This window comes from Dreissena polymorpha, chromosome 7, assembly GCF_020536995.1.
Source record: "Dreissena polymorpha isolate Duluth1 chromosome 7, UMN_Dpol_1.0, whole genome shotgun sequence".
Taxonomy (NCBI): domain Eukaryota; kingdom Metazoa; phylum Mollusca; class Bivalvia; order Myida; family Dreissenidae; genus Dreissena; species Dreissena polymorpha.
The window spans coordinates 19,528,298-19,545,395 of record NC_068361.1 but is presented as its reverse complement, the minus strand read 5'-3'; the positions used below and the strand labels follow the sequence as shown (position 1 = coordinate 19,545,395).

At 35.3% G+C, this 17,098-nt stretch overlaps 6 protein-coding genes across 10 annotated transcripts in view; 4 read left to right on the top strand and 2 right to left on the bottom strand.

The window, feature by feature from the left end:
• The window catches only part of LOC127839507 (G-protein-signaling modulator 2-like), a 164,090-nt gene that overhangs the window by 17,530 nt on the left and 129,462 nt on the right, over positions 1-17,098 (top strand). The window lies entirely within an intron of this gene.
• The window catches only part of LOC127837801 (G-protein coupled receptor 157-like), a 231,957-nt gene that overhangs the window by 130,755 nt on the left and 84,104 nt on the right, over positions 1-17,098 (top strand). The gene's annotated exons all lie outside the window — the stretch shown is intronic.
• LOC127837796 (uncharacterized) overlaps positions 1-17,098 on the bottom strand; it is a 225,974-nt gene that overhangs the window by 133,550 nt on the left and 75,326 nt on the right. The window lies entirely within an intron of this gene.
• The window catches only part of LOC127837808 (uncharacterized), a 224,846-nt gene that overhangs the window by 134,840 nt on the left and 72,908 nt on the right, over positions 1-17,098 (bottom strand). The gene's annotated exons all lie outside the window — the stretch shown is intronic.
• The window catches only part of LOC127837809 (G-protein-signaling modulator 2-like), a 178,789-nt gene that overhangs the window by 100,002 nt on the left and 61,689 nt on the right, over positions 1-17,098 (top strand). The gene's annotated exons all lie outside the window — the stretch shown is intronic.
• LOC127837816 (uncharacterized) overlaps positions 15,521-17,098 on the top strand; it is a 70,382-nt gene continuing 68,804 nt past the window's right edge. The window contains exons 1-3 of one of the 2 annotated variants that reach the window (XM_052365223.1): positions 15,521-15,698; positions 15,862-15,943; positions 16,831-17,039. In XM_052365223.1, coding sequence (XP_052221183.1) covers positions 15,651-15,698; positions 15,862-15,943; positions 16,831-17,027 — 327 coding nt within the window. In that variant the 5' untranslated portion in view covers positions 15,521-15,650 and the 3' untranslated portion in view covers positions 17,028-17,039. Of the gene's footprint in view, positions 15,699-15,861; positions 15,944-16,830; positions 17,040-17,098 lie in introns of those variants that run through there. The other variant, XM_052365224.1, reaches the window with a different exon arrangement.

Sequence of the window (17,098 nt, the reverse complement as noted above, 5' to 3'; positions counted from 1 at the left end):
GTACTTTAACCTTAACTCTCTATAATGGACAAATTTGGACAAATACAAAGAAAATGAAATTCTGATTCAATCATATCAGATGTACACACTTTACACTTACGATCATTAATGTCAATATTATTAAATCTTCGTCTTTCTTTTTCTAAATGACGTGAACACAATCGAAATCTACTCATTGCAATTCTATGCTTTTCATTATCTATACAATTCAAGTAGGTTTCAAAACAAAATTCTTTTTTTAAAAATGATATAGTATTTTATCTTACTTTGAGACTGTATACATTCAAACCAAGTTGTTTTAGCATACAAATATAATCGATTTCATGATACGGGTGCAACTACTATACTATTACTATAACCAAGATCATCAAGTGTAGTTTTAACAGCATTTGGCCAGCACAGTTTTCTATCAATATTTATGCATGCATCGTCAGTAGTTAATTTATTAAAAACTATATTTATCAAAGTATTCTGTGACCTCATGATTTTACACCAATAGTTAAGAGCTCATTCTTTACAAATGACGGACAATGGGAAGCGACCAAGTTCACCTTGTACAGCAGCATTAGATGTTTGTTGACGAACCCCAAGTATTTGTTTACAGAATTTTAAATGCATTTTATCAACCTCTGGCATATCGTAAATTCTCCAGACTTCGCAGCCATACGTGATAATTGTTGCTACCATTGAGTCAAACAGTAACAATTTAGTTTTAATATCTAATTTGATTCTAATAAATATTGAAATAAGGTTATTATATGCTTTGAGAGCCTGCTCATTTCGTGATTCAACTGCACGTTTAAGTGAGCCGTTATAGAAAAATTAAATACCTAGGTACGTAAAAACATCTTCTATTTCAATTTTGTCGCCGTTGAGTTCCCATTCGTGAACTCAATATTTCTATATTTATACTTTTGAAAAATGCACACCTTAGTTTTCCCGACATTTACCTTGAGACCACACTTCTTAGAATATTCATTTATACAATTTAATTGGTGTTGTAGACTATGGGGATCAGTTGAAAAAAATGCAATGTCATCGGCAAACATTAACATAAAAATAGATAACATATCAATATCATTAGTACATAGGTTTGTAGAACTCAAATGCTCACCAATAGCATTAATAAACATAATAAACAGAAGAGGTGACAAAGGCTTACCTTGTTTGACTCCTAATGATACATCAAAGAATTCTGAGTATGACATTAAACTTGGACACTTTATACAAGATTTCAAGATGCATATATGGATTTTAGCATATTAAGCATTTTACAGCTGATACCAGAGTTTACAAGTTTTATCCATAGGGCATCATGAATGACAGTATCAAATGCCTTTTCATAGTCTACAAAGGCACAATATAGTTTTAAATTATTTGCTAAAACCTTCTAAATAGTACTATGTAGAATAAAAATACAGTCAGACGTGCTACGATTATTTCTAAAACCAAATTGACATTCATTTAAAATTGATTCGTTCTCGCACCAACTATTTAGACGGTTGCGCAGCGTTAAAGAAAATATTTTAGCCAGAATATTGACTAAAGTTATCCCTCTATTATTAGCCGGATTAGATTTATCACCCTTTTTGAACAATGGGACCATTAAGCCTTTAGTCCAGGACTCAGGCTACACGCACTTATCAAATAAGTAATTGAATATTTTAACTAGGAATGGGGCAATAAATTCTTTACAATCAATGAAAACGTCCGCAACGTTACCGTCCAAATCAGCGCTTTTATTTCGGGACATCGAAGATATCGTTTTAATAATTTCATCGGTCGTAAATGCATAATCGAGCGAGTCAATATTTATGCCGTCAGCTGAATCTGAATAATTGCAATTTCTAAAACAGTTTTCGTTTGGCGTTGTAGACATTTGTTTAAAGTGATTTAAAAAATCATTTACATTTATATTGGCTTGATTTTTATTACCGCCTTTGAATTTCTTAATGTATTTCCAAAATTTTCGGGAATCGGATTCTCTCATATCTTTAAGACGATGTTGCTCTATGTTATTGTAATTATATTAAGCTTTTCTCTTGCAAACACAGTATGACCGCATAGCTTCTAAAAAATTTAAACGCGTTGTATCGTTTGGCTGGTTATAAAATAATTGTTTAGATCTATAAAATATATCTTTAGCTTGTTTACAAGCAGCGTTAAACCAATGCGGCCTATCCGAATTAATCACATATTTACCTTTATTCATACTACAGCGTCGTTTGCCGTGGACACTAAATAGTAACCGATAAATTAAAGACGACAGGCCATTGATGCACGAATCAAAATCCAGAGAACCGTTAACCAACGACTGTGTAAGTAGGTCAAAATTGTGAGATTCGTTTTGTAATAAATTAATTAAGGTATCTTGACTACTACTCGCTGTGTTCCAATTGATACGATCATATGTATTGTTTAAAGATGCATCGTTATTAAATAATTTTAATGAAAATTCAATTGCACAGTGATCCGAAAATTCACTTAGTTCATGAATCTTCATGTTAACAAATTTGTCATACAATTCATAGTTAGAAATAACATAGTCAACAACACTCGCTCCTACAATATTTCTGCGTAAGTTATAACAAGTGAATACTCCTGGCTCAAGGCGCCCGTTAAGAATGCAAACACTGCATTCTTTGCATAGAGTTAACAACCTATTCCCAAACCGGTTTGTAATGACATCATGTGATTTGCGAATTGGTAGATCATTATAATCAAAATCATCGGCGGGCATGTTTACATAACAGTTCAAATTAGTATGTTCTGATAAGTCACACTTTTCGCCCACGCGCGAGTTTAAATCGCCCATGAGAACAACATCACCAAGCGTTTTATAGTATGATATGCGTTCAGAACTGAAAGTTAGAAAGTCAAATTCAAATAGAGGCGAATTGTTATACTTATAAACTAAAGAGTCTTCTGGTGGGATGTAGCAGTGTAACAAATATACATCATTATCACAGCCAAATTTGTTTTTAGGTAGTTTTATACATAAAAAACCACATGTATTATGTTCTATCAATTCGACTTTAGCTGAATAAATATTTTTATAGTAAACAACAAGACCACCACTATTACGTTTAGCTGTTTTGTTAAATTTGGGCCTAGCACATTCGAAATGATCAAAACCTTCCAATGTTTTATGTCCACTAGAAGAATGCCATGTTTAACACAGAAGAACAAAGTCAAAGTCATTTATATAGTATGAAAAGTCAGGGTCACACAATTTTGGGGATAAACCTTGAATGTTCCAAACAAGAAATTTAAACGGCCTCCGTTGCTAATTCTAGCTCGGGACTTGTGGTCGGTGCTGCGCACTGTTATTGGTTTGCCCGCTTGCATTTTGATGCTGGGTAACGGAGCGTCGTGGCGGCAGTTCGGGTGCAGGGCCTGGGGGGAATTTGTCCACTGTATGTGTTGCATCATCAATGTGGAGTTTGTCTTGCACCAAAGATGCACGTTTACCTTCTGAGCGAGCCTTTACGAGATATGGAATTAAAATTTTGCGTCTCTCCTGGATCGCCCGTGGAAACTGGTCACTGATGCGTTTATTTGAGGCACGAGAATTGTCCAACATTTGCTGTTTAATTTTCATTTTATCTTGAAAGTAGTTGAATTTTGCTACAATAGGTCGAACCTCGATCATAATTGCCGATACGATGCGCTCTGTCGATTTTGATTGTACTGCGAGCATTTTGTTTTGAAAGCTCATTTTCACAAAAGCTTAAACGTTTATCAACACAATTTTCAGTTTTTCGGCTTTCATATGATGCTCCTTCAAAATTAAAGAACAATAAATTGTCCCGCATTGAGCGTGATTTAAGATCTAAAAGATCGTTAGAGAGTGACACGTTATTTGATTTCAAGCCTAGTATTTCTGTTTTAAGAGTGGCCATCTGGGCAAGATCAGTTGAAAGCCTTCCCTGGAGGTCAGACAGTTTTACTTATAAGTCATGACATTCCTGGCTATAAACTGCCGACTTGTTTCATGATCATTGTCAACTGGGTCATGCGAGTTGTGTATCGTGTTATTTCTTAAAAGTTGACCCAGCATTTGTAAAAATATTGCCAGAAAGAAAATCTATTTCTGAGTTGAATAATACCGAGATCGTGAAAATCGCTGCACAATTGATGAAGATATGGCTGTCCAAAGCGATGCACCCCGTTTTGGGGTGATTTTGAGTTGCATACCTTGTTATATATATATATTTGATAGTGAATTTTTTTTCAGAAAAGTTCATATTTCGTTATAATATGATTATTTACCATTCAAAATGATGTTTTCACTAATTAATATCATTGCCACACGCTAACCACCTGTGTTCCTAACTACTGTTTAAAAGTCATTCCTGGTTAGTGACTGCTACGTCACCCACCGTACTCAAGGTAGCGACTGTCACGTCACCCACCGTACTAAAGGTAGCGACTGTCACGTCACACACCTCCTCAAAGTTATTTAGATCCCCGGTTTAGATCTTATTTGAATTTATGTTTTAAATATGATCCATCACATTTGATCACATCTTTTGACTGCTTGAATCAATCACAGTTTAAAGTATCTATAAACATTGCACTATTTGTAGTAATTATCAAATAATTAATTGAGAATGTTTTTTACCTGAAAGGTAAGCTCAGATGCCAATTAAGGCACTATCTCCCTCACTATGAACTATTGTCAAAGGAAGCAATGTTTGTTTGTATCATGCCATTTTGTGAGGCATAAAAATTAAGCTAAATCTTTGTGTTTTTTTTTTAATAAAAGAGAATAGATATCTAGAATATAACCAGTGATGTATAATATTTGATGAGATAACAAAGTTTGGTCACGTTGGAATGAGACTCAAATGTTATTTACCACCTTCAAATTTAAATGTAATGCATGACTTAGACAGTGAAAGAAAAATAAATATACTATATGAAATGATTATGAAATCCAGTATTTGAATGTGCAGGTTGTTGTTTTGAAAAGTTTGGTTCCTGAGTACATGCTGAACCAATCGTGTGTTTGTTCCTCAATGGCAATCGTCCAATTAAATAATAGCACTAACTTGTTGTGTCATCAATTTAAATAAAAAAATGCGAATAGCCGTCGGTGTTGACGCTTGCTATGACCACACAAAACGGGGACGTCATTCGTTACTTGGATAAATTTAGTGATGACGTCATCGACCGGGGAACTCCCGGAATGAAGACAAATGTTAAACACGGAGAATGCTGATGCGTTATTCGAAATATAGTCACAATAAATACAGAGAAGAATTTTAGAATATTTAAAAGCCGTAAATTTGATCATTTTTATCTATTTTATCATTATGATCAATAAGGAGACGCCGGTTATTTACTTCGAAAATTTCCATTTCCCGTTTCCGGTTCGGATATTGCGCGCAAAGATACCAAACTTTTCAAAACAACAACATGTACAGTCAAATACTCGTGTTACCGTAGTGCTCTTTGAGCTCGCTAATAAAATATAATTGACCAGTCGCCAAATACGCGATCGCTCCGCCCACTAAGTTGTGTTTTCATAAAACGCTTATTCTATTACTCCGACAGTCTTTGTTTGTCGGACCATGTGGCCGCAATAAACGAAATCTGAATGATTATTATGTGAGTTTGATTGACAGCTGGCGAGTGGTCAATTGCTACCACTCTGCACCTCTGGCGGGAATGAATATGAGTTATTGCGTTTGACGCATTAATCATGAAGTCATTAGCACGTCTGATAAAAATTGGTAAAATACCTTTGAGTTATTTTGTTGTTTTTGTGTATTAAATGTATTACATCTTTGTATCAATTCGTTAGACTTGTTTAATCTGTTTCATTTCTGCCGAAATTGCATACTTTATATTTGATTTCAAGTAATATGTCGCACCTCTATACATTGACTGGAAAAGCGTCTACTAACCGGCTAAAAAAATAATAAATTAAGCACCTCTTTAACAAGATAATAACAGCGTAGAGGTTTGATACAATATGTATGCGCCTCTATATCTCTGATCATACCTCTAGATATCATTTATCACAGCTCTTTGTTGATATCGGCTTGATACAAAGTTGCATGTTTTATTAACGAAAATATCAGAAAATGTTTAGAGGTTAGCCCCAAACGCTTCCAAATCAGGCATCGGTACCACTCCAAGCGCCTTAGTTGAATTATAATTATATGAGCCGCGATCTGTGAAAAGGGGGTTTAATGCATGTGCGTAAAGTGACACTTTCCGCCTTAACTTGGTTTTTGCTAAGAAAAAAATCTCTTTACGCGAAACATATCATACAAGTGGAAAGTGTCGTCCCTAGTAAGCCTGTGCAGACTTCACAGGCTAATCTAGGACGACACTTTTCGTACATTCATTAACCCTCCTTTTCACAGAGCACGGCTCATTTGTTCTTTTACGTCAATTCTGACATGCATTGTTTGTTATGATTCTAGAAGCATGAGATGTTTTTGGTTAATTACATTACCTTAGTTTTATCTTTCTTTTGTTTAAAATGATTCACATTTAAAGTAAATGTGTGTTTTGATATACTATATGGCATTGTTTAATGTTAATTGTCGTTTAAATAACTATGTTATGAGTGTGTGTTTCTTCTTTTAATTTGCTACATGAATTTTCTATTTGCCTATATATATATATGGTCCAAACGATACATGTTTGCATCCGTTCATTAAACTGATAATTCTTTTCTGCATGATCGTATTATTTTATGTATCCCTATTCTCGCAAGATAAATTTCGGCCTGTGTATCTACCCCAAGTCACATTTGGACTGTGTTTCCAATCAAGTAATTACATGGTAATTATCATTACCAAGAATCTACCTTTAACAGTATTGTTTTCCGGTCCGGATTTACAAATGTCGGTGTTGTTACGAAGCGTATACCTATGGAACGCCAATGCTGCCTCTGATGGCACTGGTCTTTATGTTCTGTGCATTTAATAAGTTGTTTTGTGTAAACTACATTTAGTCCTGTAGAAACATCATTTTGTTCTGTACATTTTTCATTATGCTATATGCATTTGCAATATCGTTTTGTACTAACGACATTTTGTTAGGTGCATACATCATTCCGTTCTGTGCATTTCTCATTATGTTGTGTTTATTTACTAACTCGTTCTGTATTAACGACATTTCATTTAGTGCATACATCATTTCGTTCTGTGCATTTGTCATTATGTTGTGTGCATTTGTAATTATGTTGTGTGCATTTGTCATTATGTTGTGTGCATTTGTCATTATGTTGTGTGCATTTGTCAATATGTTGTGTGCATTTGTCATTATGTTGTGTGCATTTGTCATTATGTTGTGTGCATTTGTCATTATGCTGTGTGCATTTGTCATTATGTAGTGTGCATTTGTCAATATGTTGTGTGCATTTGTAATTATGTTGTGTGCATTTGTCATTATGTTATGTGCATTTGTCATTACGTAGTGTGCATTTGTCATTATGTTGTGTGCATTAAGTAAGTTGTTCTGTACTAACGACAGTTCATTCTGTGAATTTGTCATTTTTTATGTGCATTTAATAATTCGTTCTGTACAAACGACATTATGTTTTGTGCATAATTATTTCCTTTTGTGCATTTTCATTATGTTATGTGCATTAACTAATTCGTTCTGTACTCACGACATTATGTTTTGTGCATACATCATTTCATTATGTACCAACGTCGTTATCATGGTTACAACACACTAAATGATCGCTTCATGTAGGGCTGTACTCTCTAAAAATATACCATAGTTGACAGGAAGGCATGTTTGACACTTTTTACCATTATTCGGGTGTTATCATGCGGAGATAATGGTAGGGCATGAATAGGTGTTCACTACTGAATCCCTGAAATATGATACACTTGAAGACTATAGTAAACCATTGCGCTAGAAAAGGTTACATTCCACTAAGAAACGGCCGAAAAAAAAGTTGCAAAAACAGTCGATTTTGATTTGTGTCAAGTTCTTTCTTGCTTTGTGCATGACATATCTTTTTTATTGCATAAATCGATTCCGCTTAGAATGGCCTTTAAGAAAAGGTATGGTTATGGGGGTCTCTATGTGCAAAATGGTGCATTCATTTTCGCTCAAAGTTGTCGCTTTTACATTGAATGATATAGGGAAACTATTTAGTGTATTATGACCTACTCGTGTTCGGATACATTACACTGGGCAATAAAAAAGATAACACCGGTGCGAAAAAAATGGCGGAAAATGTAACCACGTTGGAAGGCGCTCTCGCAGCTGTTGGCCTTATCGCCATTTTACCGAGATTGATAAGCGAAAAGATTGATATCTGGATAATAAAAGAAATGTTGAATCGTGAATTTAGTAGAATCGGAGTGGAGACCATTGGGGATCAGAAGTTAAGGTTTCGACCCCTTTGGTGCGCCATATTCAAGGGCTTATTCAAAAAATAAATGCTGGTCGAGCATTTTTTTTCTGCTGCAGCAGAAGTTAAAGTTTCGACTCCTTTGATGTGCCATACCATCCAACGTGGTTACATTTTCCGCCATTTTTTTCGCACCGATGTTATCTCTTTTATTGCCCATTATAAAGTATCCGAACATGATAACGACGTGATAACGAAGGCACTGGAGTTGTTCGCTATTGAATAATTTAAGACGCAACTCATTTTTCCAAATTAATCGGAAGTTTTAAATCAACACAAGCCATTCAAATTTATAGAGTGAGTCTTAACGCACGGGTCGAGATGTTTGTGCACTTTTTATAATCCTATCTATTTTATAGAGATAACTTAGACAAAATAACAACAACGTGGCTCTTGTTTGACGTTCAGAAAGCATAGGAAGAATGATGAAAATGGTAATGCGAACTGAAAATAAAGACAATTTGCAATCACTATCATATTAAATGAATATTGTTGGAATATTGAATACCTATCTTAGTAAGAACATTATTTCATTATGGAAATTCACTGTTCAAAACTTTTGATTTTTGAATCTATAAATTCTAAATATACAATAAGGTAATTGAAGAAAATAAATAAATAATAAATATGCGAGCTATACTTTTTACGCACGAATTATGTAGTAATAAAGAGAGACCTGTTGACCCGTGCTTTGTTGTAAATGCATTTCTTGTTACCTTAGCAGTTCACACGGTGTCACCAACTCTGACCTAAACATAGGTATAGAGCACTAATGCGCTTTTTCGGCAAAGCTGTTTTACCCAGCTTTTCACCTTAAATGACTTACATAACGCCAGCAGACACGAATGAATATATTTGAAATTTCCATAGGCTGATTTGAGATAAAACCTCTGAACTTTGGCGACAGCACTGCATGTGTCTATGCTCAGCGCAAAGGATGTATCACTATTCAGTGTAAGGAAATCAGGACTAATCTGTATGTTCAAACGACACACATTGTCGCCCAGTTACAATTACGCGTTAAAATCCATCTCGCAGAATTTCAGGGTCAGTACTCGTTCACTAAATCGTCCGGAGAATATATAATTTACTATCGATAAACATAGTTTTGCTTTCAAGATGAGAAAACAAACAAATAGTATAGTGTTACAATAAGAGGAAAATTGTGTAATTATCCAACCACAAATGATTGCCGTACTCGGTCAGCACGTCTGGAAATCATTCCTAAACGCCTGGATAGGCTGCCTTATTTTCAAGTTTGCTTTTTTGAATTCATTTTTTTATCGAAAAGCATTGTGCTAAAATGTGCCATTTACAATTCGCAATGTGATTTTTAATGACCCTCGTCATGCGAAAATGGGTCTTATTCCATATGCGCCCGTCATATGTATATCCCACTCAGCCTGCGCATCTCTCAGTCTTGTCAGGAGATACATAATGAGACCATAACACATTGGGTGATTTAATAGGGAACAACATCGCCTCTGACCAGAATGCGCAAATGTACAGGTTCGGCTTAAGATACGCTGGCCGAAACGCATAAGACCCATTTTCGCATGAAAGTGTGATTTAAATGTGTCGAAAGAAAATTGCGTGTAAATCAAATATAACAATACGATACAGTTCGATGGTGAAGTAAAACACTCATAATAAGGCATGTGAGGACACATATGATGTGCACTCCCGTTATATAATTTTTATCTACTTAAACTAATGTGTGGTACTCCCGTGGTAAAATGTTTACCTACTTACACTAATGTGTGGTTTGACAATGATAACACACATTTCATGCGGTAAATTTGCGACTAACAAGTTAACAAACACACTAGTTAAACTTTTGTTTTCAATTCAATAATTTAGAAACGTAAAATGCAAACTTTATTTCAAAGTTTAGCGATTCTATAGCATTTTTTGTTGTTGTCTATATTATACCTGTAGTTATTGGTGAAATCATGTTCAACGTTTTATTAATTGAGAACTGTGAATGTTAACAAACTAAACCTTCTACTATTGCGTTGTTAGCACCCGTGAATACACAAGATCACCGCTATCTGTTGAGAACAAATGAATGCTTAAAATTTATCCCCGCTGTAGCAGCATCCAATATGAACGAGAATACACAACAGCCCACTATACTAGTTTATCAGCATTTAAATATAGCCTCAGATTATGAAAAGCGGTGGTTATCGTTCTTAGCGTAGTCAAGAGCAGACCGACCTTCAACGCGTGGTACTAACCTTAGTTCTTCGCAATCGAACAACTAAGAAACTGTAAATAAGGCAACAAAGTAACGCAAATATCGCATACTCATCCTGTTATTGTGTTGGATGAAACATTTAAAATCGGAGGCCCTCCTAAGAATATGTACATGATTAAAGCATTGTTAACAACATTGATAATCATTTCGAGAAAATCTTGGTATTTCTTAACAAAATAGCGAGTTTTTTTTCTGCGCATCCCGATTTGCTAGTGGTCAAGTAGATTGTTGAAATTTCAAATGCCGTACAAATGCTTCATAGATGACCTTCAAATTCCTTATTAAGTTTATAAATGTTTCTTTATCAAATACTTTCTTCTTGCCAGGTCAATCAGGTAGCTTAACCTCGTTTATACAATTGCCATAGACTCTTTTAAATGTATTTTTACATTGTTTATTTTACAATTCCCAACTTTCACCTTACTTGGGACTTAAAGCGGGTTATTAATTTTAAAATTTATTATTCTTGCAAAATACATTTCCATGGTTCTTATTTTCCATTTGAACTGTTTAGTTTAAATAATACAACTGCAACGAGGTGCACTTACTAATAACAACAAACAAAACATACATAAGTGGCAGAATTTTATTTCTGAGGGAAATGGTTTATTTTAACGTTTAGAGATGTCCATACTTCTTTGTCCCGTATAGCTTTATATAAACGATGTAAAGACTTTCTGAACCGGGCCTATGTTGCATCAAATAATATGTTACAACTATGAAATATTGAATTTCACCCATTAAACATTTTGCTTATTTTAAGCAGTTACTTTGTTCCGGCTATTAAATATTGCAGTGCATCCATTTTCAAACCGCTATTTTCAAAAAATTATTCGGTCAAAGTTTTCGATAATTGCAATGTCTGGGGTGCGCATGCGTACACGGGAGCTTACCGGATTTGAGTGAAGTTAGCTGCAACTTACTTTCAGGATGACGTTTGTTTTGTGTTTTTCGTTAAAGAGTAGCGGATATTTTCACCCTGTAAGCCACTCTGTATTTATATGTCTTGTCCCCTACCGGTTTCAACGGAGGGGACTTATGGTTTACGCTCCGTATGTCAGTCTGTCTGTCAGTTTGTCAGTCCGTCACACTTTGCTGGATCCTACGACAACTTGAAAAGTTCTTCATATTGTTTTCATGAAACTTGAAATATGGACAAGTGGCAATATGGAGATTATGCACGTCATTCAATTTTGTTCCTACGTCAAGAATTCGGGTTGCTATGGCAACAAATCTATAATAAATCTTATAATGGTGGAGCCGGTAGGGACATATATTGCTTGACAATAGTCTTGTTTTAAATTAATACGCCCTTTCCGCTGTACGGTGTTTGTGCTTACCTCGTGTTTTTTTGTTTAAGAAATAATTCGAGTACCTTAAAGTTTGTTGTCGAATAACCCACGGCCGGTAGTTTAGATGCGAAGGACTAAAATCACGAGTGCGAGGCACGAGTGATTTGAAACCACGCATCTAAACTACCGGCCGTGGGTTATTCGACAACAAACTATAACGTACACGAATTACTTCGATTCTAACACGGTTTTTACTAAAATATTTTTACAATGTATCTTATTTTTTGTGTGTACTATTTTATATGAAGTTTCGCCCATAAAAATAACTTTCGGCTGTTCTGTCGATCAGATCTACGCCCTCAGTAACATTACAATACCGAATTATTACGCTGGTGGAAAATGTATCGGCATGTTTTGTTTAGTTACAGCGCATACGTTCAGTGTATAAGCTCCGCCAATAATTATTGCAGAATAACCCATAGACGATTTTCTTCTTTGTTTATATGAAATTTGGCACGTGCCGTGTTAGAATTCAAGTTCGTATACTTCGGGATATAAAAGTTATCGAGGAAAATCTATACAAATATGTTGTCTGCTTACGTGACGTTCGACAATTGGATATACACATATAATTTTTACTTATAATACTCAGTATTTACGCACGTGCACAGCAAAATATAACTTTAATCACATGACTAAAATCACAAGTATTTTATTTTCCCGACGCCGTCTTATCTCTGATAAATAATGTATTGCCAAAAAGTATTGGTTTGACCCCCCCCCCCCACACTTTCGAACTAACTTCGTTTTAAGCACATTTTGGGACCTGAATCCCAAATGACAAACAGCTTTTTTTCTTTGTTCAAGAGCTTGACCTGAAATACATTCCCATCATTAAGACAGTGCATATGTGAACTTCAATATTATAGTTCAATAGCATGTTACGTGGAGCAAAATACGTGTTTTCTTAATCACGTTACTTACTGTAGAATTATAATAATGCTGTACGAAAAACCTGCCGACAGACTGAGTCAGTGCACATATTTTCAAGAGGATGGTGCGTGGGGTAGGTGATTTTCGAGATCATAATTGTTAATTAGCCCTTTTCAGTGACATTTTAATTAATTTTATGTATTTTATGACGTATCCCCTTATGCTGATATTAACTTTTGTAAACCATTCTTTCACTGTCTTTTCAGATGAAGCAGGTTCAGTGGGCGTTCTTATGTGCGTCTGTCGTGGCAGTTAATGTACTTAGGGATTTAAAAATGACGTAAGACTCGGATACCAAGCCGCATTCATGCTTCACACGAGTATTAATTTGGAATATGCCAGAGAGAATCCTTAAAAAGAGCCGGACTAAAACAGCAACTTAAAACACAGACAAAACAAAAACATGTACAGCTGATGTTTGTTATCTTTTTATTTTATACAGTCTGCATACTAGACAAGTTTGCCATATAATTGCTATGACTGCTACTAAATTGCACGTTTCGTTCCGTAAATGTCAAGATGCTAGTGTCTCACCTTTTTGTTTTAAATTAAAATGTCTTTGTTCGTTATTTCGTCCCGCGATGTATTTGCATTATGTTCAGCAATTATATACATGATACAAAAATTCATTTGGGTCTGAATGGCTTATGTATGAATTTGACAGATCAACATTACTTAAGATTAAAAGGCAACGTAAGGAACAAACAAACATACGAAATAACCTTTCTAAGTGAACCAATATTTTATTTTCTCAATACAGCAGTCTTAAATAATGTATATTCATATAAGTATAATCGAGAGAGAATAGATGCATTTATTGATCATTTCTACTGAAATCATATCGTGTGTTGAATTTTTACTAATTTTTCTATCCACTACAAGTTCACTTTTTGCGATGATGATATATTACCCAACTTTGAACCTGTTTATAAGAAAGTCGTCTTCTAAGCAAGCATCGGGTATTCCAAACTGCTTCAGGCATTCCGAATCGCAATAATGGTTGTATGTTGTCTCATCAACCTTATAATAGAATAACAGTAAGTGGCGTCACTTTTAAATTGCTTCTTTTTCGACAACATGTGTGCTGCACAGGCTAAAACGTGGGACGTTAAAGGGGCCTTTTCACAGATTTTGGCAGATATTGAAGTTTTTCGTTTAATAGTTTATATCGATAATGCATCCAAAACCACTCTGCAATCCGTGCTTATACAAGTAATGATGTATTTTATACTTTATATCCGCAATCCACGTAGTTTCACAAAATATAACGACAACAACAGAACTCTCAAAATTATTCAATCGTTTCGCAGTGCAACGCTTTATAAGTTTTAGGTTTTTAAATCATCAAAAGATGCAAAAAATTGATATTTTGGAGCATGGTTAATGTTCAGTATTACAACATGTTTCCTAACAAATATCATAGCTACAACAATAATGTGCGAATCTTTTTTCTTTAAATTTTGTCAATGTACCAAAACATGAAATTACCCCTTTAATCTTGTTTTTTTTTCCGAATTTGACATTATGTCAGCTGTGTTTAAAAACACTTTGGCCTAAGTGCAAGCAAATGTGTTGACTTAGTTGAAAAATGAGATCGGTGCAACAGATATAAATTGCAAACAATCATATTTTAACCATAAATCATGCGGCTTTTTGTGCAAATTAAGCTTATCAAATTAAAAACATTATTTTTCTTTCATAAGCCTGTCTAAAGACGTCGAGGCGCGGTTTAACCCGGATTTCGGTGTATAGTGTGACAAATCAAATGTTATCGCAGCCAGAAAATAAACTGCTATCTTATAGCCAGGTTGTCAGTCATTATACTGATAAATTGTACACTTTTCAATTGATGCATTACGATACTGCGCCCTATACAAATGTTGGTTCCATGTGGACCATAATACAGCCCAAATACTGCCATGGCCCAGATTCAAATGCGGGATGTTGAAACAGTTGGTTGTTCGAATTAAAGGCATTGCATTTACTATCTATCAAACGTATCCAATAACACTGCAGCGTTTATGTGGAAACGAAATAAGTTTTATTTGTTATTAAATAACGTTCATCATAGTTGGGGTTGCATCTTAACGTCAGGTTGAATCGAAGAGTCACGTTAATCGTAGCGTCGGGCTGCATGAAAGTTTCGGGTTGCTCGTAGAGTCACGTTAATCGTAGCATCGGGTTGATTGGAAGATTCGGGTCGAATCGAAAAGTCACGTTAATCGGAACGTCGGGTTGAATGGAAGAGTCGGGTTGATCGTAGAGTAACGTTTATAGTAACGTCGGGTTTGATGGTTGTGTCAGATTGATTCGCAAAGTCACGTTATCGTTGCAATGTAGCGTGTAATCCGTCCGTCGTGTTGCATTCGTTTAATGTGCTAGTCTGTTTTGGTCCCATAACTTTGTGTTCGTTTTGTTCTGTTACTGTAAGATTCAATGTTCATCAATAACTTGTATGTTCTTCCTGTGGATAAGCCCTTTTAACATGGTTTGTCAATTGGGAATCGGTAATAAATGACAGACCACGGAACGCTATAAAGTTAACGCTCAACCTTTCAGTCGAACCATAAAAAGTATAGTTATATGCATAGCGTTATCGTATGTTAAAAAGGTGTTATCGTTAGTGGTGCAGTGATTAAGCTGTTTTAAGAATACATGTCCACAAAGTGAAACCTTTACCTCCTTAACCAACATTTGGTGGACATATGTGGGGATAGCCATGATTTCTATTTGGATGTCTTGTTTGGTCACTTTCTCGTCGTTACGGGTATGAATTCCTTCAGTATGCTCAATTTATTTCAATAGGTCTTTCTTAAAAAAAAAGATCTAAACAAATTGTTGATTTTTTGCATTGATATATTTTCTTTCATGCATTAACATGTTCTGTCAATATATATAATATAATATGTCTATATAATATATTATTACAGCTGTATACAGTAGCGGACAGAATACCTGTGTTAGACACTCTAGAGAGAATTGCCATCTTTGGGACCGATGCCTCCACTGACTGTTTGTAAAATAAATCAGTGTTGTTGAAAAGATACGTTTCAGCTACAGCGTTTGTTAGTTAATTGCGTTTGCAGAAATTGATTTGAATCTTATGTTTTACCGTTCTCTGTGAAAAAGGGGTCTAATACATGTGTGTAAAGTGTCGTCCCAGATTAGCCTGTGCAATCCGCACAGGCTAATCAGGGACGACACTTTCCGCTTTTATAATATTTTCTTTGAAAAGAAAGTCTCTTCTTAGCAAAAATCCAGCTTAGGCGGAAAGTGTCGTCCCTGATTAGCCTTTGCGGATTGCACAGGTTTATCCGGGACGACGCTTAACGCACATGCACTTAACCCCTTTTCACAGAGCACGGCTCATTTATACACATCCTTTTTTATGACATAACCATTCGTATCATACGAGTCATATTTGCGATATCTGTGTATACTTCAATAACCGCGTACATTCCTAATTTCTATTTTAATAAATTCCCTCCTCTCAAACTTTAAATATTTATTTTTTTATTCTCTACTACTAAACAAAGAGCTTGCTGTAACAAATAATTGGGTTTTCAAACACTTAATTTCAAATATTTTTAAGAAACTCGTTATTTCCCGCACCTTATTACTCAGAATCCCACCCCATACAACTACAATCCCGTCGATGCGCCTGCTAATAGATCTTCACGTTTTCAACTCTGGCAGTTTTGCGTTATTGTTATGCTTGTTCGTTCGTTCAAATTGTCGTGTATAGCGAAAAATAACATAGATCTAATACATACATCATAACCTATAAATTACATTACATGTCGTCAGTTTAACATTTGACCATCGGCCTATTAAAAAAGACATCAGCTCATATAACATGATTACTGATCCGCATGTGAATATATTGTTCACGTTCTCAGTGCCGGAATACCAGTCGGTTGTCGTGCATCTCTTTAACGGAACGGAACATTCCGACGTCGACGTCAAGCAATTCCGGAACCGGCCGCCAACACAGCAGTACCGAGTGTCGTTCGGCAACGAAACGTTCACGATCATCTGCATTTACAGTAGACAAAAAATCGTTCCATGTAACTTCATTGAGTGCCTTTTACAATGAAATTCCCGACGCCCTTTGATGCTTTGCATCAATACTTATCTTGAAGGGAGTACATATAACATGTTATCAAT